Source organism: Cucumis sativus, chromosome 5, assembly GCF_000004075.3.
Source record: "Cucumis sativus cultivar 9930 chromosome 5, Cucumber_9930_V3, whole genome shotgun sequence".
Taxonomy (NCBI): Eukaryota; Viridiplantae; Streptophyta; class Magnoliopsida; order Cucurbitales; family Cucurbitaceae; genus Cucumis; species Cucumis sativus.
The window spans coordinates 24,819,833-24,844,289 of NC_026659.2; the positions used below are offsets into that span (position 1 = coordinate 24,819,833).

The 24,457-nt window shown below is 34.2% G+C and overlaps 7 protein-coding genes and 1 long non-coding RNA gene across 9 annotated transcripts; 4 read left to right on the plus strand and 4 right to left on the minus strand.

Annotated features, from left to right (window-relative positions):
• Positions 1-1,734: 1,734 nt before the first annotated feature.
• LOC116403839 lies at positions 1,735-4,270 on the plus strand. Its single transcript, XR_004216717.1, has 2 exons — positions 1,735-3,934; positions 4,027-4,270. It is a non-coding gene; the product is annotated as an uncharacterized LOC116403839 (long non-coding RNA).
• Positions 4,271-4,530: 260 nt separating this feature from the next.
• LOC105435556 lies at positions 4,531-5,002 on the plus strand. Its single transcript, XM_011657254.2, has one exon. It carries the CDS (start codon positions 4,555-4,557, stop codon positions 4,741-4,743), a length of 189 nt encoding a protein of 62 aa, XP_011655556.1. The 5' UTR covers positions 4,531-4,554; the 3' UTR covers positions 4,744-5,002.
• A 325-nt stretch (positions 5,003-5,327) lies between these two features.
• Positions 5,328-6,757, minus strand: LOC101215502 (protein FAM136A). The gene is made up of 3 exons (XM_004135284.3): positions 6,539-6,757; positions 6,315-6,452; positions 5,328-5,810 (listed from the first exon to the last, which is right to left on the minus strand). The coding sequence occupies exons 1-3, from the start codon at positions 6,665-6,667 to the stop codon at positions 5,631-5,633; spliced, it is 447 nt and encodes a 148-aa protein (XP_004135332.1). The 5' UTR covers positions 6,668-6,757; the 3' UTR covers positions 5,328-5,630.
• Positions 6,758-6,773: 16 nt separating this feature from the next.
• LOC101215017 (shewanella-like protein phosphatase 2) lies at positions 6,774-8,322 on the plus strand. Its single transcript, XM_004135282.3, has one exon. It carries the CDS (start codon positions 6,809-6,811, stop codon positions 8,075-8,077), a length of 1,269 nt encoding a protein of 422 aa, XP_004135330.2. The 5' UTR covers positions 6,774-6,808; the 3' UTR covers positions 8,078-8,322.
• A 550-nt stretch (positions 8,323-8,872) lies between these two features.
• Positions 8,873-10,464, minus strand: LOC101220965 (serine/threonine-protein kinase BIK1). 2 transcript variants are annotated; one of them, XM_031885523.1, is made up of 4 exons: positions 10,051-10,464; positions 9,752-9,882; positions 9,553-9,673; positions 8,873-9,433 (listed from the first exon to the last, which is right to left on the minus strand). In XM_031885523.1, the coding sequence occupies exons 1-4, from the start codon at positions 10,433-10,435 to the stop codon at positions 9,039-9,041; spliced, it is 1,032 nt and encodes a 343-aa protein (XP_031741383.1). In that variant the 5' UTR covers positions 10,436-10,464; the 3' UTR covers positions 8,873-9,038. The 2 variants fall into 2 exon arrangements, with proteins under 2 accessions (XP_031741383.1, XP_031741382.1); XM_031885522.1 differs by having other exon boundaries at positions 9,553-9,882.
• A 598-nt stretch (positions 10,465-11,062) lies between these two features.
• On the plus strand, positions 11,063-13,927 carry LOC101220731 (4-coumarate--CoA ligase-like 1). The gene is made up of 6 exons (XM_004135468.3): positions 11,063-11,854; positions 11,946-12,527; positions 12,740-12,938; positions 13,019-13,164; positions 13,303-13,370; positions 13,454-13,927. The coding sequence occupies exons 1-6, from the start codon at positions 11,312-11,314 to the stop codon at positions 13,698-13,700; spliced, it is 1,785 nt and encodes a 594-aa protein (XP_004135516.2). The 5' UTR covers positions 11,063-11,311; the 3' UTR covers positions 13,701-13,927.
• A 2,366-nt stretch (positions 13,928-16,293) lies between these two features.
• Positions 16,294-20,234, minus strand: LOC101214779 (ranBP2-type zinc finger protein At1g67325). Its single transcript, XM_004135281.3, has 10 exons — positions 20,060-20,234; positions 19,595-19,640; positions 19,162-19,277; positions 18,455-18,728; positions 18,077-18,147; positions 17,565-17,616; positions 17,357-17,466; positions 17,190-17,214; positions 16,931-17,082; positions 16,294-16,651 (listed from the first exon to the last, which is right to left on the minus strand). Exons 1-10 carry the CDS (start codon positions 20,066-20,068, stop codon positions 16,649-16,651), a joined length of 858 nt encoding a protein of 285 aa, XP_004135329.1. The 5' UTR covers positions 20,069-20,234; the 3' UTR covers positions 16,294-16,648.
• A 2,343-nt stretch (positions 20,235-22,577) lies between these two features.
• On the minus strand, positions 22,578-24,039 carry LOC101215733 (non-specific lipid transfer protein GPI-anchored 1). Its single transcript, XM_004135285.3, has 2 exons — positions 23,554-24,039; positions 22,578-23,043 (listed from the first exon to the last, which is right to left on the minus strand). The coding sequence occupies exons 1-2, from the start codon at positions 23,906-23,908 to the stop codon at positions 22,829-22,831; spliced, it is 570 nt and encodes a 189-aa protein (XP_004135333.3). The 5' UTR covers positions 23,909-24,039; the 3' UTR covers positions 22,578-22,828.
• Positions 24,040-24,457: the final 418 nt, after the last annotated feature.

Genomic DNA, 24,457 nt, shown 5'->3' on the forward strand with positions numbered 1-24,457 from the left:
GTGTTTAACTCCTTCAACAATAATCAAAGATCTTTTAGTTATATCAAACTAGTCATTTTAGCTTAAGTATATATATATTACCCACTTGATCTACCAAGTCGATATGGTGCAAATTGATCGATTGATAGGATTGACCTTGCAAAACCTATTGAAAATGTTACACTAAGTAATTAAATATGTGTTTATATACATCATGTCATATTAATTGATCACTATTTTATATTTAATTCATTTATGAGAAGATAGAATTAGCTAACATATAAAAGAAAATAATAATAATAATTAAAAGAGATACACCAACTTAAACTAAACTATTAATATATATTTGTTAATTATGCCAAGTTGCTATATTTTAAATCTTAAATCCATTTTTGGATCTATGTGTGAAAAAGAAAATTCACCTATGAAATGAAAAAATAAAATATAAAACTACCAAAACTTATACATCAAAATTAAACAATTAGCTACCGTAAATTTTGGCAATGTATCATTATTTTCATTATTTATAGAAAAGATAATCACATTGACTCAAATCAAGTTTGGTGTTCATGTCAAATCTCTAAATTGTATAAGTATTAAAATTAATAGTCGTTTGGTTTAATTTAAGATAAGTTTAACTTATTTGATAATTTTTTTAAATAAACGATCTCCTAAGAATAATTTCAATTCCGTTGAATAGGTCAAGAAGTTATATCTAATGTGCCTAAAATAATGAATATTTGGTTTGAAAACGATATATATACGTAAATAAGTGATGGAGAATATCTAACTTTCACAATGGAACGATGTATTTATTTATATCATACTAAGGAAAACATTTAATATCCTTAAAATCATTTACATTATTAGTTTTTATACATCGACCTTACTGTATTTTAGATGATAAATTTTTAATTGATATCATATTTCATGCATTTTGTTCAATCAATTCAAAATTCCAAGTCAAAGAATAGAATTCCTTCAAAGTTTTCTTCCATAGGAATTTTAGGAACATGTTTATTTTATAATACAACTAAAATGGTTTTAAATTAAGAATTTGGGAGAGGGCGTATGTGTACGCATATGTATATAACAAAAGTGGTAATCCGTCAAAATTAGAGGTGAGCATAGGAATTGAAAAAACCAAACCGATCGAATTGAATGCGATCGATCAAAGATAAAGAGAAGTTCGATCAATGTCGATTGGAAAAAAAATTAAGACTCGCAACTTTTCTAAAAAAATTAAATGTTTAAACTGACATATCGACTAACACCAATGCTCACTCTATTCAAAATATATTTTTTTACCATATTGTTACCTTCTGCAATTTTTCTAACCGAAAAGAACTCTAAAATTAAATTCTTTTACTCTATAATAAGTTCTTTCAAAATGCTTACTAATACAATATAAAATATTCATCCATCATATGTGATAATCATGATCATTAATACATTCATATAGTAGTTTATCTTGAACTATCCCGATCAATGGTAAGTAAAGTGTGATATGGTGTAATTATTTTGATTATGTGTTATGGAGGTAATCGTGTATATATATATACCGAATTTACCGAAGCGGAAAAAAAAGCCATAAATAAAAGGCAAATGTATGAGTGGGATTCGCTACGACTACAGCAAAGGTTCATTATACCAAAGGGTGAAGGGCATAACGACTCTACGACTACAGCCGAGCAAGACCCGAGTAGAAGCGCTACCGTTAGGGTTTTGCCTTTCGCGCTACTCCTCAAGGTTCATTTCTTCAATTTTCTTTCCATTTTGCAGATGATCGTTTCATCACTTATTGGGGTGTTTGCTTTACTGGACTGTGTATGAAATTTTAAGTAATTAGTTTGTTCGTCTTTGATAATGACCTTGAGTTAACCAATTTGTTAATTCTTTTGACTGGCCATGGCGTAGAGCTTAGTTTCTTTTATTAATGTCTGAATTGATGAAGAACAAGGTGTGTTTTTGAGGTTTTCGGCAAAAGCCCTAATTTCAAATTTGGGTATAATGAGCTACTCAAACCAAACTTTCCACCTTAGTTATTCCACCGAGCGTAACTCAAAGGCGTCGCAATTCAATTTGATTAGATTTTCATGGAGCATGATTTTAGTTCAAACTTGGGTTTTAATCTCAATTTGGATTTGGGAAGTTTTCTGTTGAGATTTCTTAGTGGGTATCTACCAGAACCAAGGAGAAAGAAAAGGAAGCTTCACTTTATCTCCTCAAACTCAAGAACAGATTCTTTTTTTTAGTCGGGGTGAATGATGAGCATGATTATAAGATAATTAGTATTTTAGTTAATATTTAGATTAAATAACCACTTTAGGTTTTTAGTAGAATGCTTTGGACTATCTTCTTTCAATATAGAGCATTGTTTTTAGAGAGTGTTCTCTCATCTCAGGGATGGATTTTCCTTCTTTGGCCATACATTTTGCTTGGTACCCTTTTCTGCTATATCAATATTAGGAAGTGTTTAGGGTGCGGACTTGTTATAGTTCGTTGTTATCATTGTGTTTTAGTTGCAGAGTGATTTAGTTCGGAAAGGAAATGGTGATTAAGCACAGTGACAGAGGGAAATAGAGGATGGGTAAGAAATAGTAAACACAGTAACAAATAGGAAATAGTGCAACAAAAAGGTTTTGAAATAGTAATACAACATGTTGTTAGGGGAAGCCGACCCTTTGATGGTTGAGCAAAAATCGTTTTAGTTAATTGTTGGATATAATATTACTGTTGAAGTCCCAAACATGGAGTGAGCTATGATAACTTACTCCAATGGGCTGGAGTTGGTGGCCCAAATGCCGCTCTAATATATAACATCTATTGTATCAAAGAATGAACAGTGAAGCAACAATGCAAATCTGTGAAGTTGATATTCCTGTATAACAATGAATTCAAGAAACCCTTTGTAAGGTCCATCTATAGGTGGGTTGTATATTGGTTCCCTAGGTCTCTATGAGACCCATAGAAAGAATAAAAATACATGTTAGTTATATTATTAGGATTTAGTAGCCATCCTTTCTTCATTCTTCAAGGTTGCACCCAAGACGACAAACTCACGCCTCACCTCAGGACTCTCACCCTATCTCATTCTGGATCGTCTCTGACCACAACACTCTTAGATCCAATTGTCTCTGCTCCTACCAAGTCACTCCCTCTTCTCTCACTCTCGCGGCCGGCCCTTCAATTTTAGTGAGTGATCTTTTGTTTCTGGCCATGCCACTCTCTCTCTCAGCCTTCAACTCCAATTTCAGTTTTTTGATATTTTTATTATTACTTATACAGGGATTTGTTCCCCAAAATTTGTTTCTCTATTTCAATTTATCACCAATCTCTTCCCTATCCCCATTTTCTCACACTCTGTATAAAGTCATGTAATAATTTTTTTTTCTAATGTAATTTGGCAAAATGGATTGATTAGTAAATGAAACCATATGAACATATACTCAGTGGTATTCTTGCAGATGTCACCTCCTATCCTATTTTTATATTTCACTATAGGGGTGTTAAAAAAATCCGTGATCCGATCAACCTTGATTATCCAAACAAAACCGTGGGTTGGGTTAAATTTTGGGTTGAATTAGAAAAGTGAAAAAAATAAAATAAAATGAGCCGGGTCGCCGAGTTGGGCTAACAGGGATTGGGTTGACCCAACTCTTATGTTATATATTATATATATTTATATAACCTAAACCTTAAAAACCCAAAAGCCGCTTGTTTATTTTGTCGTCTCTTCAACCTTCCGCAATCCCAATCCGCTCGACGCTCGACATCAATCCCAACCGTTCACCCTCGCCTTCAACCTCTTGCCGCCCCCCTCCCTCTTTCAATACTCGTTGTTTTCCTTCGTCCAACGGACACCCCCTCCCTCTTTCTTTTGTTTTTTTGCCGCCGGCCGCCACTCTCTTTCATTTTGTTATTTTGCCGTCGGCCCCCCACTCCCTCTTTCAAGGTGAGTCCTGATTTCGTGCTACTTGGTATTTAATGTGTTTTGGATTTGTTTTCTAAATGGCTTTTCGGATACTTCTCTTGATTGTTTCACAGAAACATATATTATATAATTTTACTTGGAGCAGGATATGGCTATAAGATTGACTGAACATTTGTAGTCGAGAGATTGATATGCAAAGGAGTGAACATTTGTGTTTGAGAGATTGATATACAAAGGAGTGAACATTTTGTATTTTAATTTTTCTTTCTATTCTTTTAGAAGCCAAAAAGGTATTATTTGATTTGTAGTAAAGTGGGCCTTTGACTGAATCTAATCAATTCTTGTATTTCTTAGTTATCGTGATTTCTTTTTTTTGGTTATTTTTCCTCAATTGTGAGAAGCTTTGCATCCATTCTCATCTTCAAACACAAGATTTCAACCTGGTCGTATTTTTTGGTTGGGTTGGCCCTGGCATATTGAACCAATTTTTGATCCAAGTGTGGAATGGATTTGATTTTCAGTTTTATCAATCCATTATTGATCTTTGCAATAATGTTTCCTTGTGTGGAAACCGCTATATTGGCATTGGATAGAGTCTAATTGATTCAAGTTTGCAGCGTTAAAAGCTCCAAGCCTGCTAAATGGCTGGACTTTTGGGATTTAGTGGCCTTGGACCTAAGACAAAGAATATCGTTGTTGCCGGAGGTTTGACTGCATTTGTCTTCGGGGTATATTTCTACACCATGAGAGCAGTTGGAGGTTCGGATGAACTGCAAGTAGCCATTGACCAGTTTGAATCGCAGAAAAGAAACAAGGAATCGAATGTGTAGGCTTCAAAATGAACTTTTTTTTCCTCATGGATATTTTTGTGACCACAACAATGAGGAAATATGTTCATTGGCAATAATATGTTTTCCATGAACTCTCTAAGAAGAAATATTATGTTGGGTTGGTAGGGATACGTTTTCTCAGTTTGGGAAGTTCAAATAATACGTTTTATACTTTCCCCATTTTATTACTTCAAGTGATTTTAGTACATTAACACAAATGAATTATTCAGAAGGCATTGTATGAAAAGTGATTTTGATACTTTTAACTTGACTACTAATCTAGTCTCATAAATTGACTTTAACCCTCAAGTTTTAAAAATAGGTTAGGTATATTTGATCTTAATTTTACATCAATCTTATTTACAAACATGGCCAGTTCAAAGTATCATTTTACTAATTTTCTTGGTTTAAAATGTCATTTAATTATTAAAAATAACAACAAATTGTTTGAAAGAATACTTTAAGATAAAATTTTCATAGCTTTGTGGCTAAAAAGACAAATTTTAGTACCTTAAGAACAAAACACGCTAAATACCTTCTGAAAAATTCCAGTCTCCAAAATTAAAAGACTAAAAAGATGAGTATAACGCTACAAATTCGTTCCATTACCATCGTCAAGATACTTGGAACTGCTCATATTTGAAAAAAAAAGAAACAAATGTATTGTGTCACAACTCATTAATGTATCCGATCGAATCAATAAACGGGTCAGAGTATTATGAAAAATTCAAGTTCCAGGGATGAACTTAGCAAGAACCCGTGTGATACTCCCAAAGAATTAGACTTACAAATAAAGGAAAATTGGAAATGAGTAGTAGCAAAATAAGCAATGATTTTATTATGCTCAACTGCCTCTTGAAAGTAAGCCCAGATCTCAATTATTTGCGTTAATTGGTAATATTGAAGGACGCTTTTAATTTGTTAGCAAGATGTGGCAATGTATTCATGCTTTCTTGTATTGATGCATCCACACACGACTCCAAATCATATACACTCCCAGTTTTCTGCTGTAGCCTGGCTGCTTCGAACTTGTCCTGACACACCATTAGTGATCTGTTCAATCTTTCCTGCATTCATAATAACACCACCATCAGAATGAATCAATATTCTAACAAGTCTTACACAATTGAAGAGTTCCTCCCAAATGTCGTTTTTTACGATTTGTCAGTGTGTGAGCTTTGTTTGGACCAAGAGGAAGAATATCCAATAGAGTGGTTGAAGGCGGGGAGGGGCTCTAGTGAAGCTTGGTCTTGATGAGGCTCATGTTTTCCTTTGGATTTTTCGGTTTCGGAAGACCTTTTATACCTCTCTTTGAGAATGCTCTTACATTCTATTTCATTGAAATCAGTTTCACAATTTGTTTTAGTCTTTGAAAATTCTCATCAAAATTAAGTAGAAATTATCCAAACTAGAACTAGATCTAAAATGTTCCTTCCACAAAAGCTAGCAATTTCATACTGAGTTAAATGAATCAAGAAATCAAAACAGAGGTGTCGTACCGAGGGAGAAAATGGAAGGGGAAATAGACAGAAAAGAAAAAGAACAGAGAGAGAGAGGGATAATAAACGTACTTGAAACTTAGCCATTTCATTCTCAACATGTTGCTGAGCTTTAACAACAGGAACACTACAATTCTCAACGCAGTTACTAATCTCTTCCTGCCTTCTTCTTCTATCGAAACACTCATAAGCACATTTAAAATACGCTTGCTGCACTCAAGAGTCATGAAAAAACAGTCAAGAATCATCAAACTAAAAAGAAGTAAGAATCAAGAGAGAGAGAGAGAGAGGAAAACCTGAAGGGAAAAGTTGACATGGTCTTGAATAGGACCAAGATGTGATTGTGCAGCCATGTTCACTTCGTTAAGCTTCTGCCTCATCCTCTCAGAAACTACTTGTTCTTCCATGGCTGCGATGTGATTCATCTTCTTCCTTCCAAATTCCCCAAAACAGAGAAAATCTGCTGAGAACGCAGAGAGGAAGAGAAGGGTTTAGGGTTTTTCTTTTGAATATTCGTTAAACATGGTGGTTTTATACTTTGGGCTCAGCCCATTTGAGCCCGGCCCATGTACATTTCGCGCTATTACACAACGATGAACGAACGATCTCTTCTGAGGGAGAAGCCAATCCCAATGGAGTATTTTGAAGATCCGATTTGTAGAGACGTTCCGAATTTTGTTTCCGCTTTCGTTGACTCCTTCGTCGACTTCTCCGTCAGCGGCGGTCTCTTCTTACCGCCGGCGAGCCCTCCTCCCGCTTCACAGAATGTGCCGGCTGACCCATCGTCCTCGCAGCTGCATACCTGGTTACCTTCTCCGGACCGCTTAATTGCTGTTGGAGACCTTCATGGCGATCTTTCGAAGTCGAAGGAAGCGCTGAGACTTGCTGGATTGATCGATGGCTCTGGAAGATGGATTGGTGGGTCCGCCACCGTGGTCCAGATCGGTGATGTGCTTGACCGCGGCGGCGATGAGCTTAAGATTTTGTATTTTCTTGAGAAGCTTAAGCGGGAAGCAGCCAAGGATGGTGGAATGATCATCACCATGAATGGAAACCATGAAATCATGAACGTCGAAGGTGATTTTAGGTACGTGACCAAGGAAGGTTTGGAAGAATTTAGGGCTTGGGGAGACTGGTTCTCCGTTGGGAACAAGATGAAGGCTCTTTGTGTTGGGTTAGAAACGCCTAAAGATCCATTTCAAGGACTTCCTACGGCTTTCCGTGGTGTTAAGGAAGAGTTTCATCCTGGATTTCGTGCTAGAATCGCCGCTCTCCACCCCAACGGTCCGATTTCAGGTCGTTTCCTGTCGCAGAACACGACCGTACTCGTCGTCGGAGAATCGGTGTTCGTTCATGGCGGCCTTTTGCCGGGACACGTGTCATATGGGTTGCAACGGATTAATGAAGAGGTGAGAGATTGGATTAAAGGATTGTCAGGCAAATTCGCACCAGACTATTGTCGTCGTAGCAACGCCGTTGTTTGGCTTAGGAAATTTTCCGATGAATCTGCGACGAATTGCGATTGTTCTTTGCTAAAGCATGTTCTGGATACGATTCCGGGAGCGAAGAGGATGATAATGGGCCACACAATTCAGATGGCCGGAATTAATGGCGTCTGTAATAACCAAGCAATTCGAATTGATGTTGGCATGTCGAAGGGCTGTGCTGATGGCTTTCCTGAAGTTCTGGAGTTCGTTGGGAATTCTCCGCCGCGTATATTAACATCAAATCCTTATATGAAACAGTATACAAACTCTTTAAATGTTGATACTAAGGATGGGCTCGGGCTGTTGCTTCATGAACATGCACAAAAACAAGTGGAGGTTAAGGCTTAGAATTTGCAAGAATTGATTCTGGGTATGTTAGATTATTCTGGTGGACTCTATAATCTTCACATTATAAGTTATTAATCACTCATTGGTAAATATGATTCAATTGAAATAAGTTATGTTGCTATGAGCTTTTATTGTAGCCTTTGGGTTGGATTTTTGGCTCTTGTCACTGTCTTTTAGGAATAGGGTGCCTGATCTGATGTATGTTCTTGGTTGAAAAGGTATTAAAACTGAGTTGTCCATATTCTGTTTTGGTGTTCTTTAGATCATATAGTTTTGTCTGCTTAAAGGTTAGCTACAATAGGAAAAAAAACATAATTTCTCACTATTCTCTTTCCCTTGAAGATTGTTCATGGATCTAATTTTCCTCTTTCAATTTACTTTTAAAGTAGCTCCATATACAACTCCTTTTCCATCTTAACTAGAAGTAAAAAAACAAAAAATGAATGCAGAATTTGAACCTGTATCAGTGCCGTGGAATGAGTTCTGAAGTTATATTGTTTTAATGAATATATATTGTCGTTTTTTTATTTATGAGTTGGGATCGATCCATTGGCCTTTGAGATCGTACTTGGTCCATTTTCAACCGAACTATGTTCAAATATAGATATTGTCATTTGTATTTTACCTTGGTTGAAAGGTGGAAAACGACGTGCATTCGACTTCTACTCAGCTGGAAACCCTTTCTTTAGAGAGAGGTTTTCTTTCATGGGCTTGTTTTTTCTATTTTGTATGTCCTTATAATCTATTCTTTCGTTCTTGTTATTTTCATCCGTAGAAAAAAATATATCAAAGACAGAAACTTCAAACTGATTTTCTATTTCTCTTCCTCAAGCTATATTGAAGAGTTACAACTACAATATTAGTCATGGTCTGTATTTGAAGCTTTCATTAATGTTAAGAGAGCTGAGAACTAGTGAGTACTAACTGCTATATAAATACATGACTCGTTAAGATGATGATTTTACATTCCTACAGAGCTACTAGGAAGTTTTCTTTCCTTTTTTCTAGGTCTGTCATCAGAAAGACGTCGAGTAACTTGCAACGCTTCGAGATGCTGAAGTATTTGCTTTATGCTCGGACGATTTCTTGGAAAGAATTCTATACTGTGCATTGCCAGCTCCGTGAGTTTGATCCCCTCTTCTGTGCTGTAACCCCAGTCTTTTTGCAAGCTTTCATGGACAAGTGAAACATTCGGTCTATATTCATTCTTTGCCCAAATGCTCACTGAGCTGTTTACAAATTCTTGATGATTTTGTTTTTCCAGATTCTGAGGCTCAACATCTCTTTTGGCTATAAGTCCCAGCAGAATTTCCCCCAACGAATATACATCAGAGTTCACTTTTCCTTCACTCTCACCTGCAATGCTTCACCCATTAAATTTCAAACAACAAAAACTAATTTTTTATATTATGTTCTGATGTTTTGAGTCTATTTAACGAGCGTATTGACTCTCATATCTACACCTAATTCAGTACCTCTTATAGATGGATGAAAATAGCCGGAAGGGAGCTGTGTAAACTTGGAAAGTTTGTAGAGGTCAGCATTCATTCTGTCGTCGCTAATCGGCTTGAATCTGCATAGTTTCGGCTTGCAATCCTGTTGGAATGAACAGATTAGCAATGTTGAAGATTCATGAGATAACTCTTCATTGTTTAAAGTAAGAAGACAACTAACCCAATCAAGCAGTATATTTGATGCACTAAAATGGAAGCCAAGACTTTGGTTCTCTTGACTGTGAATGAAGTCCAACAGTCGAGCAAGTTCGAGAATTACATCAACTCTTTGGAACCAATTAATACGATCATCTACAAAAGAAACTAAATAATCTTTACCAACTCTTCCTTACATCATCTTTGGTTAAAAGTTACACAGTTACTCTTAATTTTCTTTTTCAATGAGATTTCGAATCATCCATTTGACGAAAATCACATCAAAGACATTGGTTTTATGGCAATCAATGTGTAGTAAATTACCTCTTGCCATAAGATTTTGCAACAAACCCAATGGATTCAGATCATAAACGAAACCTTTAACCCCATCTTCGCAGCAATAACCAATCAATTTCGCCAAACTTGGATTGTTTCTTAGAGATTGGTGTGTTATTAACTTCAGTTCTTCCTGAAAATACAATTGGTTGACTTTTTCTTTCTCCAATTCTTGCTTTTGATCCCATATTTTCACCGTCACGATTCGAGTCTCTGTAATAATTGCAGCCAACCACGGTGGTCGGAGCTGCCCTCTGTAAAATCTGCCGGACTGAGTGATTCCGATCAGATTGTTGCCATTGAAATTGTTGGTAAATGATTTCAAATCCTCAAATGTAAAGATTAAGACATTCCCATTTTCAAAATCCGCCATGGAAACACGTCGAGAGAACAGAACAAGATCTGGGAGTTGCGGAGGCGTTGACTCTCAAGGATAAATAAACTAAAATTCTATGCCTCTTTGGCCTTAAAGACAGATGGGTTGTTCCATTTCTTCCCCTGATTAGAGCTGTACGAAGAAGAAGGTATAGCAGAAAAATGAAACTTTGATTTGACCAGCGTAAGTTACAAACAACTTTCGACAGAAATTGTGAAGAAGATGTAAATCCAATTTTCTTTTTGAAGAAAGAAAGTCAATTTCTTAGGATTTTGCTTTTATATTAATTGATATAAAATCCAGTTTGACATTATCTTAAAATATTACGTCAAACTCACATGAATGAATGATCCATCTTTGGTAAGAAAAGGAAAGATCTGAGAAGTATACGTGGTAGTTTTCCAAGAAGACAGAGTCACACCTTGTAATGCATATGAACGTATACTTAAGAAAAATTTAAAAGAATAGATAGCTACTGTCCAAGCCAATATTTTTTTGTGAATCAGTCCTATAGTTTAGATCTTGGACAAAACATTGTTGAAAGAACTCGTGTTAGTTTTTGTGGTTGATTTTCTCTTTAGTATGGCTTAAGACTAACTAGAATGTCGTTTTTTGATTTAAGAGAATATAGGAGAATGACAAGATCAACTTGAGATATTATGGAGGGCTTCGTTTTTTCAAATAATTTTATGATGGATGCTGCTTCCAACTATAATCAGTAAACAAACCACAGAGAAAAACATGTTATGAATAATATAATTCTATATGGTTCAATTAATTTTAAAGCCAAGCTAGCTTCTGTTTAGAAAGAGAGCTTATGACTGCCTGAATGAATGGCATGAATCAACAATATCCCACCAAAAAAAAGGGCTCATGCCAATCTCACCCTCAAGAACTCTACAAGTTTCTCATTCACAAAGCATGATACAACCTTTCTCAACTCTTCTTTTAAGTAGAGGGAAGTTGACGCCTGCAGAAAACTACTATTCTGCCATGGCTACTTGCAACCAAGATTCGGTACAAGACGAGGAACACATTTTCTGCAGCCAACTTCCTGAGGTCCAAGTGCCTTATGATATCACACTGCCTGAGTTTGTACTCCAGAATGCTGAATCATATGCCGAGAATGTGGCATTTGTGGAAGCCATGAGCGGAAAGGCATACACTTACCGTGAAGTTTTAAGAGACACAAATAGATTTTCCAAGGCCTTGCGCTCTCTGAGGTTGAAGAAAGGACATGTGGTTATTGTTGTTCTACCTAATGTTGCTGAATACGCCATTGTTGCTTTAGGGATAATGGCTGCTGGAGGTGTGTTTTCAGGTGTGAATCCGGCAGCTCACATATCAGAAATCAAAAAGCAAGTGGAGGTAGCAGAAGCAAAACTTGTCGTCACAAATGCCGCAAACTTCGAAAAGGTAGGATAGAATTAAAAACTATGATTGGTAACTTGATATCGAATGTATTTCTTTCGAGTTCATTGCTAACTATGTATGTTGTTGAGAACAGGTGAGGGAATTAAAGCTACCAGTCATCTTATTAGAGGAAGAACTAATGGAAGGTGCCATGAATTGGCACAAACTTCTTGAAGCAGCAGATCGTGCAGGGAACAATTTTGTTAAAGAGGAGATTAAGCAAACTGATTTATGTGCACTTCCTTTCTCATCAGGAACCACAGGAGTTTCCAAAGGTGTTATGTTAACTCACCGAAATCTCGTAGCTAATATGTGTTCGACTCTCTCTGGTGTCCCGCAAGAAATGGAGGGCAAGGTTACGACGCTAGGCCTCATTCCATTCTTCCATATTTATGGGATCACTGGAATATGTTGCTCTACACTTAGAAACAAAGGAAAAGTTGTGGTGATGGGAAGATTTGATCTCAGGACTTTCATTAATGCTCTCATAACACATGAGATCACATTTGCTCCAATTGTTCCTCCTATTATACTGGCTTTGGTTAAGAATCCCATTGTGGAAGAATTTGATCTTAGCAGTCTCAAACTTCAGGCTATCATGACTGCAGCTGCTCCGCTCGCACCCGAACTTCAAACTGCCTTCGAGAGAAAGTTCCCCGGTGTGGACGTTCAAGAGGTAATTTAGTTGTTACTCGAGTGTAGTAGATTGACTGTGACAACTCTCCATTCTTTGTTCATTCCTTCAAAAATTTTAGTTATGCCATATAGTCCAATTTCCTGTTTTTGACATGTAAGAAGAGAATCAAGCTCTACCATCACATTGCAGAGTTAATCTTTGGGATTCTAACTTGTATAATATGCTAACTAATTGTCGTTGATCAACGACAGGCATACGGACTTACTGAGCACTGTTGCATCACTCTTAACTATGGAAGTATAGGGAAAGAGAATCTCAGTGCAAAGAAAAACACAGTTGGCCGTATTCTTCCTAATCTAGAAGTCAAATTCATCGACCCAGACACTGGAAGGTCTCTGCCGAAGAACACTCCAGGTGAAATCTGTGTAAGAAGCCAATGTGTGATGCAAGGTACAGAACATAGTTCGATGCAGAAAATTTTTACGGGATCTCTAACTAAATGCCAGCTGAATCTCTTCTTCTTGTTTTAGGCTACTACAAAAACGAAGAGGAGACTTCAAGGACGATCGATACCAAAGGCTGGATGCACACTGGGGATATTGGATACATCGATGACGATGGCAACGTGTTTATTGTGGATCGTATCAAGGAATTGATCAAGTACAAAGGATTTCAAGTAAAGACATAACATAACTTATTTCAAATTGATCCATTGATTGATAAAAAGGAAATTAAAGATGTGAAAAATGGAAGTTTGCATCAAACATATATGTGAACATGAGATAAGGTGATGGATGCATTGATTTCTCTGCAGGTTGCTCCAGCTGAGTTAGAGGCAATCCTTCTAACTCATCCCTCCATTGAAGATGCAGCTGTGGTGCCGTAAGAATTCTCCCCTCTCATTCATTTCGCTTCCTGTTGTTTCAATCTAAAGATAACAATGCTGTGCTGCATTGGCGTTTCAGGTTGCCAGATGAAGAAGCCGGTGAGATCCCAGCAGCAAGCGTTGTGATGGCTCCGAACTCAAAAGAAACCGAAGAAGATATAATCAAACACGTTGCCTCAAATGTTGCACATTACAAGAAAGTTAGACTCGTTCATTTTGTAGACACTATCCCAAAGTCGCCTTCTGGGAAAGTTATGAGAAGGTTGATCAAAGAGAAGATGATCGAAAAGATTCGAGCTGATGAATCCGCTAGATTTATCTTCTAACTTTTATAATTGCCTGAGAGATGTTTGAGTTAAACCGTCATGTCTATATTTTACAAGATTTACAAGATGCTGTCCTAATATCAAGTTTGATCATTAATAACAGGGAACTAATACCAACAGGCTTTGATAAACAAAAGGTTACTTGATCCGTTGCTTTTAGAGTTACTTAAATTTGTTGAATTTTCTCAGTTTAATGCCTAAGCAAGGTGTTGAGTCTAAGGATTTAATCTGTTTCTTGTTTCTAAGTTTATGAATTTCCATGTTCAATTTTTTTTTTTTTAATTGTGAGTTAGTAGAACTAAATATTAATTAGGTTCATGTTAAAGGTGAACCACGATGTCTCTCTTGTGTTGCATTTGTTGCATCATACTTTTATACAATATTTTGTGAATCACGATTTTCAATACTTCAAAAGGCATCAATGGCAAACGCTTTTGAGATTTTTTTGAACTTAATAAAATGAGAAACTTGAAAACATGTGAAAAACGATTATCATCACAAAGAAGATTCTCTCCAACCCAACAATCTTTACTGTATATTTCGTTGGAACTTTCGGTGTTTGTAATTAAATTTAAGTAGAATAATGAAACTTCTAAAAGAAAAATGAAGACTTCATGAACACCCTTTTTCATTTACTTTTCTATTAGAATTGATTTGCGGCCCATTAATCCTCCATGACTAAACATGATTAAACTTGCAAATTTGTGACGAGTTTCGAGTTGAATTTGCTTATGGTGCATTTGTATGGTGTATATGAATCTAGCCTAACACCTTTTACCTTAGCTTATTACAAATTCATTTTATTGCAACTCAGAATATAAAATAATATTTTCAACATTTTTCTAAGACAAAGATGTTAAATGATGGGAACACAAGTTAGCAAAAGAATTAACTTTTTTTTCAAGTTAGCAAATGATGGTGTCAATTTTTAGTTACTAAAATTTAAACAAAAAAACAAGACTCAAAAAGGTAAGAACATGATAATAGAAAGCAAAGGTGGAGTACGTCCACCAAGCTCTACTTATTGCTGCGAACCTGTTCAGCTTCAGCAAGAGCTACTACTGGTAAGTCCCAACCAATAATCGAAGGATTTTTACTCTTCAACTCCAAAAGTTGGAACGAAGAAGGCCACTTTATCGTTACGGTGATAAGAATAGAAAATAAGACTTCATTTATTTAGATTAATATATCATTTTAATCCCTATGTTTTAAATGTTCAGCTATAATCTAATTTAGTCCTTACGACAAACTATTAGTTTATAATAAATCTTCCATTATCTTTTTCACCAAAAAAAAATTCAAAAAATTATTTTATGTATTGTGTTTTTTTAAAAAAAAAAATAGTATGATTCTTTAATCTAGCTAAATGGCTAAATTTAAGATTTACCAATTTTTCTTAACTTATAATATTGTAAATCATCCATCATCATAATTACAAGAGCTCTTGGAGAGAGTACATAAAGCATTGATTCTTAATTTTTTTTTTTACTTAAATTAACAAAAAGGGTAATAAAAGGATTATTGATACTTATTTTGTCTTTTAAACCATCATTAAATAAAGAGGATAAAGAGATTATGATGTAAATATACGATTCAACAAAATCTATAAAATATTATAAGCTCTTAATCTTGCACCCAAACGTTAAATTCACTTCAAAAAACAAATTCAAACCAACAAAATGTTAAAAAGATGCTTGTGCACGACTGACTTATAAAAAATTTATGAATGACTTCAAATGATGTAACGTTTTTTAAGTTGTCAACAAAGAGGGAAATATTTTGTACATCTTTTTAAAAAGCGAAAGCAAAAGCAAAAGTACTTCATACGTTTAAAAATTAATAATAAAAAATATATATATTTATAAAAACAAAACAGAAAGTGATGGGAGAAGAAAATTGAATTTGTTCTGAAAATATAAAATAATAATAATAAAGCAATAATGAAATTAGCAGTACACCGACTTCATCTTATGTTACCCATAAGTAAACCTCATAACACCCCTTTCTTCCAAGCGAAGCGTACATTTATCTATATACGATCTAACTTCAGCAATTATCTATTTCTAAACAATAATTGGCTCTCAATTGGTTTAAGAAATAATAATAATAATGAAACCATAGTTGAAATTACTGGGGGAAAAAAGGATTAATTTTAGCCAAATGAGAGAAAATGTTTAAGTAAATGTCATCTTCGCTACATTATCCCTTACCCGCCGCATCCCAAGCCGAGAGAAAAAGAGAAGTAAAAAACTACACGAAATATTTCCTGTCATGACTGAACGAAAATCTCAAGACAGCGAACGGAAACAACAAATAATAAATGAGATAAAGATAATGATGACGAAAACGGCTCTAGGCATTTAATCTAACAACATTTAATCTAACCTAAGTCATTCCCTCAATTTCAAACTCCATTTGGGAAGGCAACCATTACTTTTGACGACCATAATGAATGAGGACGTGACCCCACCAAATAAGGGTCAAAATCCTATCTAATTCAATGCATCCTTTCAACTTTGGGACCCTGTCCTAGAAAAACTATCAGTTTGGCGCGCGCACACACACACACCCAACACAACAGCACAAAAGACAATGAAGAGATCAAACCGTAACCCAAAAGGGCACAGTTTAGTCTACTCATAACATATTTTAGTGCACAAATTAACAGGCCCACTAGACTAAAAAAGTGGATTCAATGTTCCCTAATATCAGAAACCAACCATGAAATCTTTTGCCAGATCATATGTATTGTATAGTGCATTAAATTGAGTGAAAAGACCAGTACCACTAAAAATTGAGTTAATACAACTTGACACGGATCAAGAGAGGTAGACTGACTTGACAACAGCTGCAACATGAGGACGACAAGACTGACTTTCAGACACCCATATTGAGCAACGCTGGAAGATAAATCTGGACCTTCTCAACCCTCAAACATGTTCTAGAACTCACTGGAACAGTACACACAATGACAAATTAATGCATGAATGGGAAAAACAAAACAGAATCAAGAAAAAGAGAAAAAAAAAAAGAAAAGAAACGGGTATACACAACGAAAGCACCAGAACCACAGACAACATACCGAAAGGGTTCCGGTTCCCTTTTTCATGTGATTCATTAATTATCTTGTTAATTAAATTGTATGGAATCCACTTCATAATGCATACATATACGAACAAAAGCACAAGCAATTGCAAACACACAGAGATACATAAACTCATACAACAGACCTGATCATTTTCTTCCTGTGCCGGTGATGGGGATTTCTCTGATTCCGCTGGCTTGTCTGCTCCACAATTTTGTCTATTGCATTTGGTTCTGAATGGATAGTTTATGTTGTTACACTTCTCACACTTCCAGCTACCCTCTGGAGTCTTTTGTTCTGCAAGGCATTGACAAGTACGTTAGCAATCAAGAAATCATGAAAGTTTCAAGAATTTCGAAAAGGAAATGGGTTCTGATGGAAAAGGGCCATTATATTCAACTTACTAGAACTTTTGTCATTTTTAGAAGCCTGCAATTCAAAATAAAATAAAATTGTTAAAATTGCAAAAAAAATCAAGTGAACTTAAAATTTTACACAAGGGAGTTATGCATACAGAAATATGCCAGGCATGAAGAAAAACATTCACTCTTAAGAAAATAGCTTGACAGACCTGTGACCCAGGCTTTGGTGTATTGCACTTCCTCATGTTACAAACAGTTCTAAATGAGAAGTTGATATTTCCACATTTTGGGCATGCCCAATCATTGTCACGAGTAGTGTCTGGGTGAGCACAAGTAAGAAATTAGATGATAAAAAATTTCAATCACAATTAAGGTTGACCAAAGATAGCAGATAACAAGCAAATAAAGAATGATAACCTGCACCCTTCTTCTGAGACATTTCATCTGGAAAAAAACCTGGCCTTGGACCCTGGAAAATTCATTTTGCTCATAAATTTTACATAAATGGTGAGATAGACAGGACGGCAATACAAATTGCCTTCAGATAGATTTATGGAAAACCAACTACATTGTTCATGGTTGAGACCCGCAGTAAAAAACGTTAGGATTATCCACGAAAACTTCAGGCAATAAAATCATTTTGTTTACATCCAGGTTTAATATCCATTCAAAGAGGAAAGATATGACCCTTCAACATTCAAAGCAGTGAAAATCATTTCTTTAAAAAAAACATTACACTTCTTTGTTAGTGTATTAGTAAAACATATTTTCAAAACTAAACTGAATAAAGTAAAGTGATATATAATGCACTTCTTTCTAAAATTTTATATCTGCAGCAAACCAAAAGATTTAAAATTGTACACCGAACTTAATACTCCAAAAAAACCTGATGAGCCACCGAATCAAAAATTGACTATTGAAAGACCTACCATGGCACCAGGGCCCATTGGCAAAGCCATGCCATAGCGATCCATTATGGGTGGAATACCATACACTGCACCTATGGAAACAAGAAAGAAACCAAATAAACAGATAAATAGACGATTGATCAAAACAGCACCCACTTCTCATAAAATACTTGTGGAAGATAAATGGATTTTAAGTTATAGGGAGAATAATATGATGTATTAAATAAGAATCACAAAGAAATGCGAACATGTAATATCTAATAGGTATTATTCTTTTGGATTGGAGACCATATTAGTAGCTTTGGGCTCCTCTTGTGTGGGAGAATATGCACCCTTGTATATCCTTTAATTCAGTTTCTTATTTGAAAAAATATGAGCAGAAAAAGAAAGGGAACATACTGTTTCCCATCATAGATCCACTCGAATAAGGTGCAGGCCCAGATAAATGCAACGGTCTGTAGGGGCTGCCTGCAGAAAACCGGCTGCCATAGTTGTAATGGTATGCTGATCCCCCAGAAAATGGCACATCATAGGGAGGTATAGATGAACCGTTGAATATAGAAGAACCATATGGTGGTACACCAGGATACATTGAAGAGGGTGCACCCGAACCCATGTAAGGTGCAGAATAGGAGTAACCCTGAGGAGCTTGAACGGGTTTGGCAGCAGATTTCTGGAGAGAGAAAGCTCAAGTAAGGTTAATCGTTCATCAAGAGAATATGGTGTTCAACTTTGAGTGTATGGTGGTGATGTCGAAGGTTAAAACCTAACTTTTATTTTATGAAAGAAATGTATAAGAAGTGTAGAGAGACTGGTCAAGGAATGTTATAAGTAACTGGCGAAAGTGAACCCAAGATCATAGTTACAAGAGCTCTTGGAGAGAGTACAACAAGAAGAACCTAAACCTAAAACTTTCAATAAACTCCATAAAGCTCAAGTAGTGAATAATCAGTTTTTTTTTTAATGAAAAGTAGTTAATAATCGGTAGCAACTTGAAATTGCAAAACATAATGAACTCCAGAATATGCTGCTAATTGCAAAAAATGAAGAGTAAATAAATAAATGCAATAACTAAAGTCTCCCTAGGGACATCATTCATGTCTTACCGAATTATGATCAGCAGGACGTGGCTGAGTACAGTTGCGCATATTGCAAGTTGTTCTAAATGAAAAATTGACGTTCCCACAACTAGGACAAGTCCAATCATCTTCCCTTCGGCTACCTACAAACAAATAAACAAGTAAACAGACCTACACAGATGAGCCCACTCTTTATGACATGCTGTAGACTAAAGTAAAATATGAAATAAGATAAAGAAGAAGGAAGTGCAAACTAACGGCAAACGATGTCGAGTACATGAAATCTCACAAGACTCAAATGTCAACAGATTCAATTTCGTTATTGTGCATTCACTCAAAAAATCTAATAATAAGTAATGATTACATTTACAAATCCAATGTACATGCGTAATAATGAATGAATTACATCAAACATTAAACCATAACTGAATTACAAAGGAAACCTGTTGCCTATACATACCATCAGTTCTAGCACGTTTAGCTGCAGAGGAATTCCTGCTATCAACCTGTACAATACACAGAAAATTAAAAAAAAAAAAAGGAGAGGAGATTAAATAATTATTTTCCACAACTAAAGGATCCATTAATTCAAAACCAGGATAACTCAAGTGAGATTCTCAAACTCAAAATTCTCCTAAGTATCTCGCAATTCCTACCTGAATGCGAAACAAAAAAATCGTACGGAGAGAGACAACAAAGACAGACAGAAATGCGCAAGTAGATCGAATAGAGACTAAGTATCATCCAGACTACGATGAATTGGCACATATCATTCTAAACCAATCCCTTGAAGAACAACAGGATGCAAACTATGCTCCATTCAACGATAATAAATAATTAACAATGATTTTCTAGGGTTTAAGGAAATAGGACCTCGAAATCTTGGAGAAAACAAAACAATATACAATCAAGAGAGTGAGCAGACCTGAGACATGTTGCGACGTATGAGAAAGACGATGACGGAGAGATCTTGTTCTGAACTGGGAATAGCTGCGTGAATCTTTTCTTCAGTGGGGAACGGCGATGCTCGTCGGGTAATTGGGGAGTACGAACGCCGTTTCGTAGCGTGAATGAGCGCAAGTGGGCTTCCTTAAATTCATTCGCTTCTTATATGGTGCATAATAAATGGGCCTTTGTCCGGTCCAGTTCTTTCCTCCTTTATTTATTTTTTAAATAGTTAGACAACATACCTAAATCAACTTAAAGAATTTGTATTTTACAGATCTATTAAATTATGATTTATTTTATAAGGTTTCGTAAATTTTAGTAATTTAGACTATACGAGTTAAAAGATCCTATTATATGTATATTTTTTTAAGAAGGTAACAATACATTTAATTTAATATAAAGTCGAGAAAATGACATTTTAATATTTTTCATTTCGAGTCAAATATTTTACGGTTTATTTAAAAATATTCAAACAAATATATGAAGAATATTATAAGTATATTTGATACGTATTCAACAAATATAATTGATTTCACGATAACTTAATATAAGTATATTTGCAACAAATATATATTACACGATAAACAAATACGTACATTTTTTTAAATAGTTTTAATATTTTATTATTTTTTAAAATGATCTAAACAATTTTTTTTAGTATGTTTCAAATTGTTTTATAATGCTATGTATGTGTTCATATTCAATTATATGATTTGATTGATTTTTTTTTTTTTTGTCAACTAGAAAGTTTATTTCTCTCTAATAATATTGATATATAGTATGTAATAGTAACATTAAGTTATGAGATTTAATTAATCTACATAAAGATATGAGATTTTAATCATTTATTTTGCTATTCGTAATTATAGCAAAATTCTTCTATATGAATATCTATTCAAATAAGTAATCATATTTGATTTTATCTTATTATGTTTTCGATTTATCAAGTTTGGTTCTATCTCATTCTTTATCAATTTGTTTCTGCATTACGTTATCACATTCAGAATTTGGTAAACTTCTTCTTCCGTTTTATTCATTTGGTTAACAGTTAACTAATTTTGTTAATTTCATGCATTTTTTTCGTTTAAATTATTGTTATTTATATAATGAAATTACAAGAATCTGTTTCCTTTTAATTTTGTATTTTAGTGTCAAAACTGATATAATTGAGAAAATAGATAATTATTTTTTTTAATAAGAGATTTGAAATTTGTAAAATTTAAATTAATAAACAGTTAATCTCATTTTTTGTTATAATCTTTCATCCATTAGTTTTTAGTCCTTTATATGTATCTATATTGGCATGTAATTAATTAATGACCACTCAAATATTTAAACACAATGTATTTGTATTCGTCTAACTTATTTGTATATTTGATATTTTATATTTCGTTTAACGGATACTTTAAATAGGTAAATAGTTAGATGTTTATTTTTATAAAATATTTTAAATTATGTAATAAGAAAAAACTACGTATAATAATAACGTTATTATTTTAGAAAATTACGACGAATAACAATTTTGGTTATTATTTTAGTTTAAACTTTAAATAAGAGGTTTTGAGTGTTTTCCAACTGCTTTTGAAATAATATCATATTTCTTTTATACCAACAATATTTGTTTTTGAAATAATATCACATTTCTTTTATACCAACAATATTTCTTGTATACCAACAATCTTTTAAATCAGATACTATCTAAATAATATCATATTTCTTTATCTTAAATAATATCATATTTCTTTTATATAAACGAACTTTGGAGTAATTAAAAGAATAACCACTCTAATTTGTACAATTTTCAAAATTATCAAAATATATCCTAAATACAAAATTATCAAAATATATCCTAAAAGACACCTCTACCCCTTCCGTAATTATTATTTTAAATTATTAGTTCCCTTCGTAATTATTATTTTAAATTATTAGTACATATTATTATGTATCCTTCCTCCTTAAATTTAAGAATTATACATATTATCACAAAATAAATGAGTTATTTTTATGAGGAATCAATATAAATGAGTTCTATAAACGTAGACTATTAGAATCACGTAAGCCAACCTTTAATAAATAAAAATATCATTTATTAACATGTAAAATTACAAATTACGAATATTAAACATCACCAAATTAATTTTTCTCAAAACAGAAAAAAAAAAAAAACTAATAAAAAATCCAACACAAAATCACTAAAAAGACACACTCATCACAAATCCAATCTTAAACAAAAGATAGATACAAGGAGGGATGCTTTTAACCTAATTTACTTCTAAAAACTAGCTAGTGATAAGATGTGTATAATAACATAGATCAGATGGAGAGAGTTGGAACAAATCATTTTTCAAATCAAAATGTTTCTTTTAAAATTCTTCACATGTACTTACAAGATCATCATCCCACCAAAAATACATTTTACCTAATTAGTTCCATTAATTCTTTTAAACTTTTAATCTACGTTCTTGATTCCCTATAAGATTGAAAGTACAGTATAGTTTATGTAAGAGCGAGCTTTCTGATCTCTCCATATTCTTCAGAAATTTAGAAATGAAATGCAAATTAAACAAAACCCAACAGTGTCTTGAGAAAAAACCTAACAACATTTTTGTCCTAAAATATGAACAAAACACCAAATAACCAAAGTAAGAATGTAAAAACTCCAACTTCCAGTTTATCCCAATTCATATTCAACCAAAAAAAACTACCAGATTGGAAAAGAAAATTACAGTTTTTCCTCTTATGCTTCTCAGGCGTAAGTGATCGGCGAAAGAAATGCCGTAAATGAGATTACGACGACCATCGCCACCACCATCAAACCAACTGGAGAATTGGCTACTGTCTTACTTCCAGCATTTCCGTCGGGACTTGTCCTCGTCGTCGTTGCAGACGCCGGTGTCGCCGGTGAGGTCGAATTGCTAAAAATAGCAGCATCCGGTGAATTCGCCGGTAACCCGAGAAGCTCTGCCCAAAATAATAATAAGAAGAAAGGAAATTATTTACGTAAATGAAAAGTACAAATTATGAAATTTCAGATTCAAAGTCTATCAATATTCATTTATTTTTCTAGACAATTAAATTTATTTTTATTTGAAAATTAAAATGAAAATTTTGGATTTAAAATATAGTGAGACAAAAAATGTGATGAACCAAAAAACAAATAATTAAACAAACTTACACACTTTAAAAAACCCCCAGAAAAAACACTTAAAATAATTGTTTAAATTGAAAGTGCTAAACTCAAATATGGTTTCTAAAAACAATAAATTTAAAAAATCAGATTCTACTATTTTTTATTATTCTTGAAAACAACAGAAAACTGCAACTATTTTACAAAATATAGAAGAAAAAATAGTTCTTCAACTTTTATTCCTTAATTAATTACTTGTGAAAAACCAAAAACCAAAAACCAAATAGCTACTAAATAATCAAACAACCTAAAAGAAAAGAAAGAGGGTTTGGAAGAGAAATTACTTGGGCAATAGCTAACACTGGAGTTTTTCAAGTGACAAACAGAAGGAAGCTGTAAAAGCTTAATCTCTTGAATCCCTAAGCTCTTGATCTGCTGATTCCCATTATGAGTCTGTTGTATGAAGAAACACAAGCACTTTGGCTTACTTTCTTTTATACCTTCAATCGAATCACAACATTCCTCCGTCGGCGCCGCCGCTTTCCCCGTCGCGTACGCGAAACAACTCACCACTTTCTCGAAGTCATTGCTGCACTCCTCTTTCAAATCATCCTCCTGTGCTCGTCCCGGTACCACCCTTCCTAATAAACACACCGCCACCACCGCTAAAACCACACTCACCTTTCTTCCGCTCTTCATTTTCTCTCTTTCTCGCTTCTGATCTCCCAAATTAATGAACCCGAGTAGTCAGTGGTGGGCTAATTGCTGTAAAGGGTTCAGAATTTATATTTATTTTGGTGGTTATGGAGGTGGGTTGGTGGAACGGTGCATCCTATCGTGAATTTATGGCATGTACAACATTTTGCCTATCTCTTGGTCATTTTAACTAAACATGACGGTTAAAGTTACTTTTTTCAATTTTATTGAACAAAATATTTATCCAACGTCAAATAATTGAGTATAATGTTTTTTTTTTCTTTTTGCTTTTAATGATCATTTTATGGTTGATAAATAATTTTTTAATTATTAATTTAACAAATTATCAAAAATAACAAAATAAAATTTTCAAATTCTATAACTATCATTCATAGAATTCAACTAGTAAATATTTTGTTAAGTGTCGTCATTTTTATAATTTTTCTTAAGTTATTATAAAATTATTTTCAAGCATGTTTGATTTTAAGAAAAATACCAACTTTAGGGAAAGGAAATTTTGCAAATAACCAAACCTCATTTGGGTTCCTTTTT

What these genes read in the sequence shown, in the direction of transcription:
- LOC101215733 (XM_004135285.3), bottom strand. Translation starts at nt 23,908, where the DNA reads ATGAAGAGCGGAAGAAAGGTGAGTGTGGTTTTAGCGGTGGTGGCGGTG. An exon ending in CAGTGTTAGCTATTGCCCAA is followed by an intron (nt 23,044 to 23,553) that starts GTAATTTCTCTT and finishes TATTTTGGGCAG; the next exon opens with AGCTTCTCGGGTTACCGGCG.
- LOC101215017 (XM_004135282.3), top strand. Translation starts at nt 6,809, where the DNA reads ATGTACATTTCGCGCTATTACACAACGATGAACGAACGATCTCTTCTG.
- LOC101220731 (XM_004135468.3), top strand. Translation starts at nt 11,312, where the DNA reads ATGCCAATCTCACCCTCAAGAACTCTACAAGTTTCTCATTCACAAAGC. An exon ending in AAGCCAATGTGTGATGCAAG is followed by an intron (nt 12,939 to 13,018) that starts GTACAGAACATA and finishes TTCTTGTTTTAG; the next exon opens with GCTACTACAAAAACGAAGAG. An exon ending in TCAAGTACAAAGGATTTCAA is followed by an intron (nt 13,165 to 13,302) that starts GTAAAGACATAA and finishes ATTTCTCTGCAG; the next exon opens with GTTGCTCCAGCTGAGTTAGA.
- LOC101214779 (XM_004135281.3), bottom strand. An exon ending in CAATGGGCCCTGGTGCCATG is followed by an intron (nt 17,617 to 18,076) that starts GTAGGTCTTTCA and finishes TGAATTTTCCAG; the next exon opens with GGTCCAAGGCCAGGTTTTTT. An exon ending in GTCTCAGAAGAAGGGTGCAG is followed by an intron (nt 17,467 to 17,564) that starts GTTATCATTCTT and finishes GTGCTCACCCAG; the next exon opens with ACACTACTCGTGACAATGAT.
- LOC101220965 (XM_031885522.1), bottom strand. Translation starts at nt 10,435, where the DNA reads ATGGCGGATTTTGAAAATGGGAATGTCTTAATCTTTACATTTGAGGAT. An exon ending in GCAAAATCTTATGGCAAGAG is followed by an intron (nt 9,883 to 10,050) that starts GTAATTTACTAC and finishes TTTCTTTTGTAG; the next exon opens with ATGATCGTATTAATTGGTTC. An exon ending in TTTTCATCCATCTATAAGAG is followed by an intron (nt 9,434 to 9,552) that starts GTACTGAATTAG and finishes GAAGCATTGCAG; the next exon opens with GTGAGAGTGAAGGAAAAGTG.
- LOC105435556 (XM_011657254.2), top strand. Translation starts at nt 4,555, where the DNA reads ATGGCTGGACTTTTGGGATTTAGTGGCCTTGGACCTAAGACAAAGAAT.
- LOC101215502 (XM_004135284.3), bottom strand. Translation starts at nt 6,667, where the DNA reads ATGAATCACATCGCAGCCATGGAAGAACAAGTAGTTTCTGAGAGGATG. An exon ending in ATGTCAACTTTTCCCTTCAG is followed by an intron (nt 6,453 to 6,538) that starts GTTTTCCTCTCT and finishes TCTTGAGTGCAG; the next exon opens with CAAGCGTATTTTAAATGTGC. An exon ending in ATGAAATGGCTAAGTTTCAA is followed by an intron (nt 5,811 to 6,314) that starts GTACGTTTATTA and finishes TTATGAATGCAG; the next exon opens with GAAAGATTGAACAGATCACT.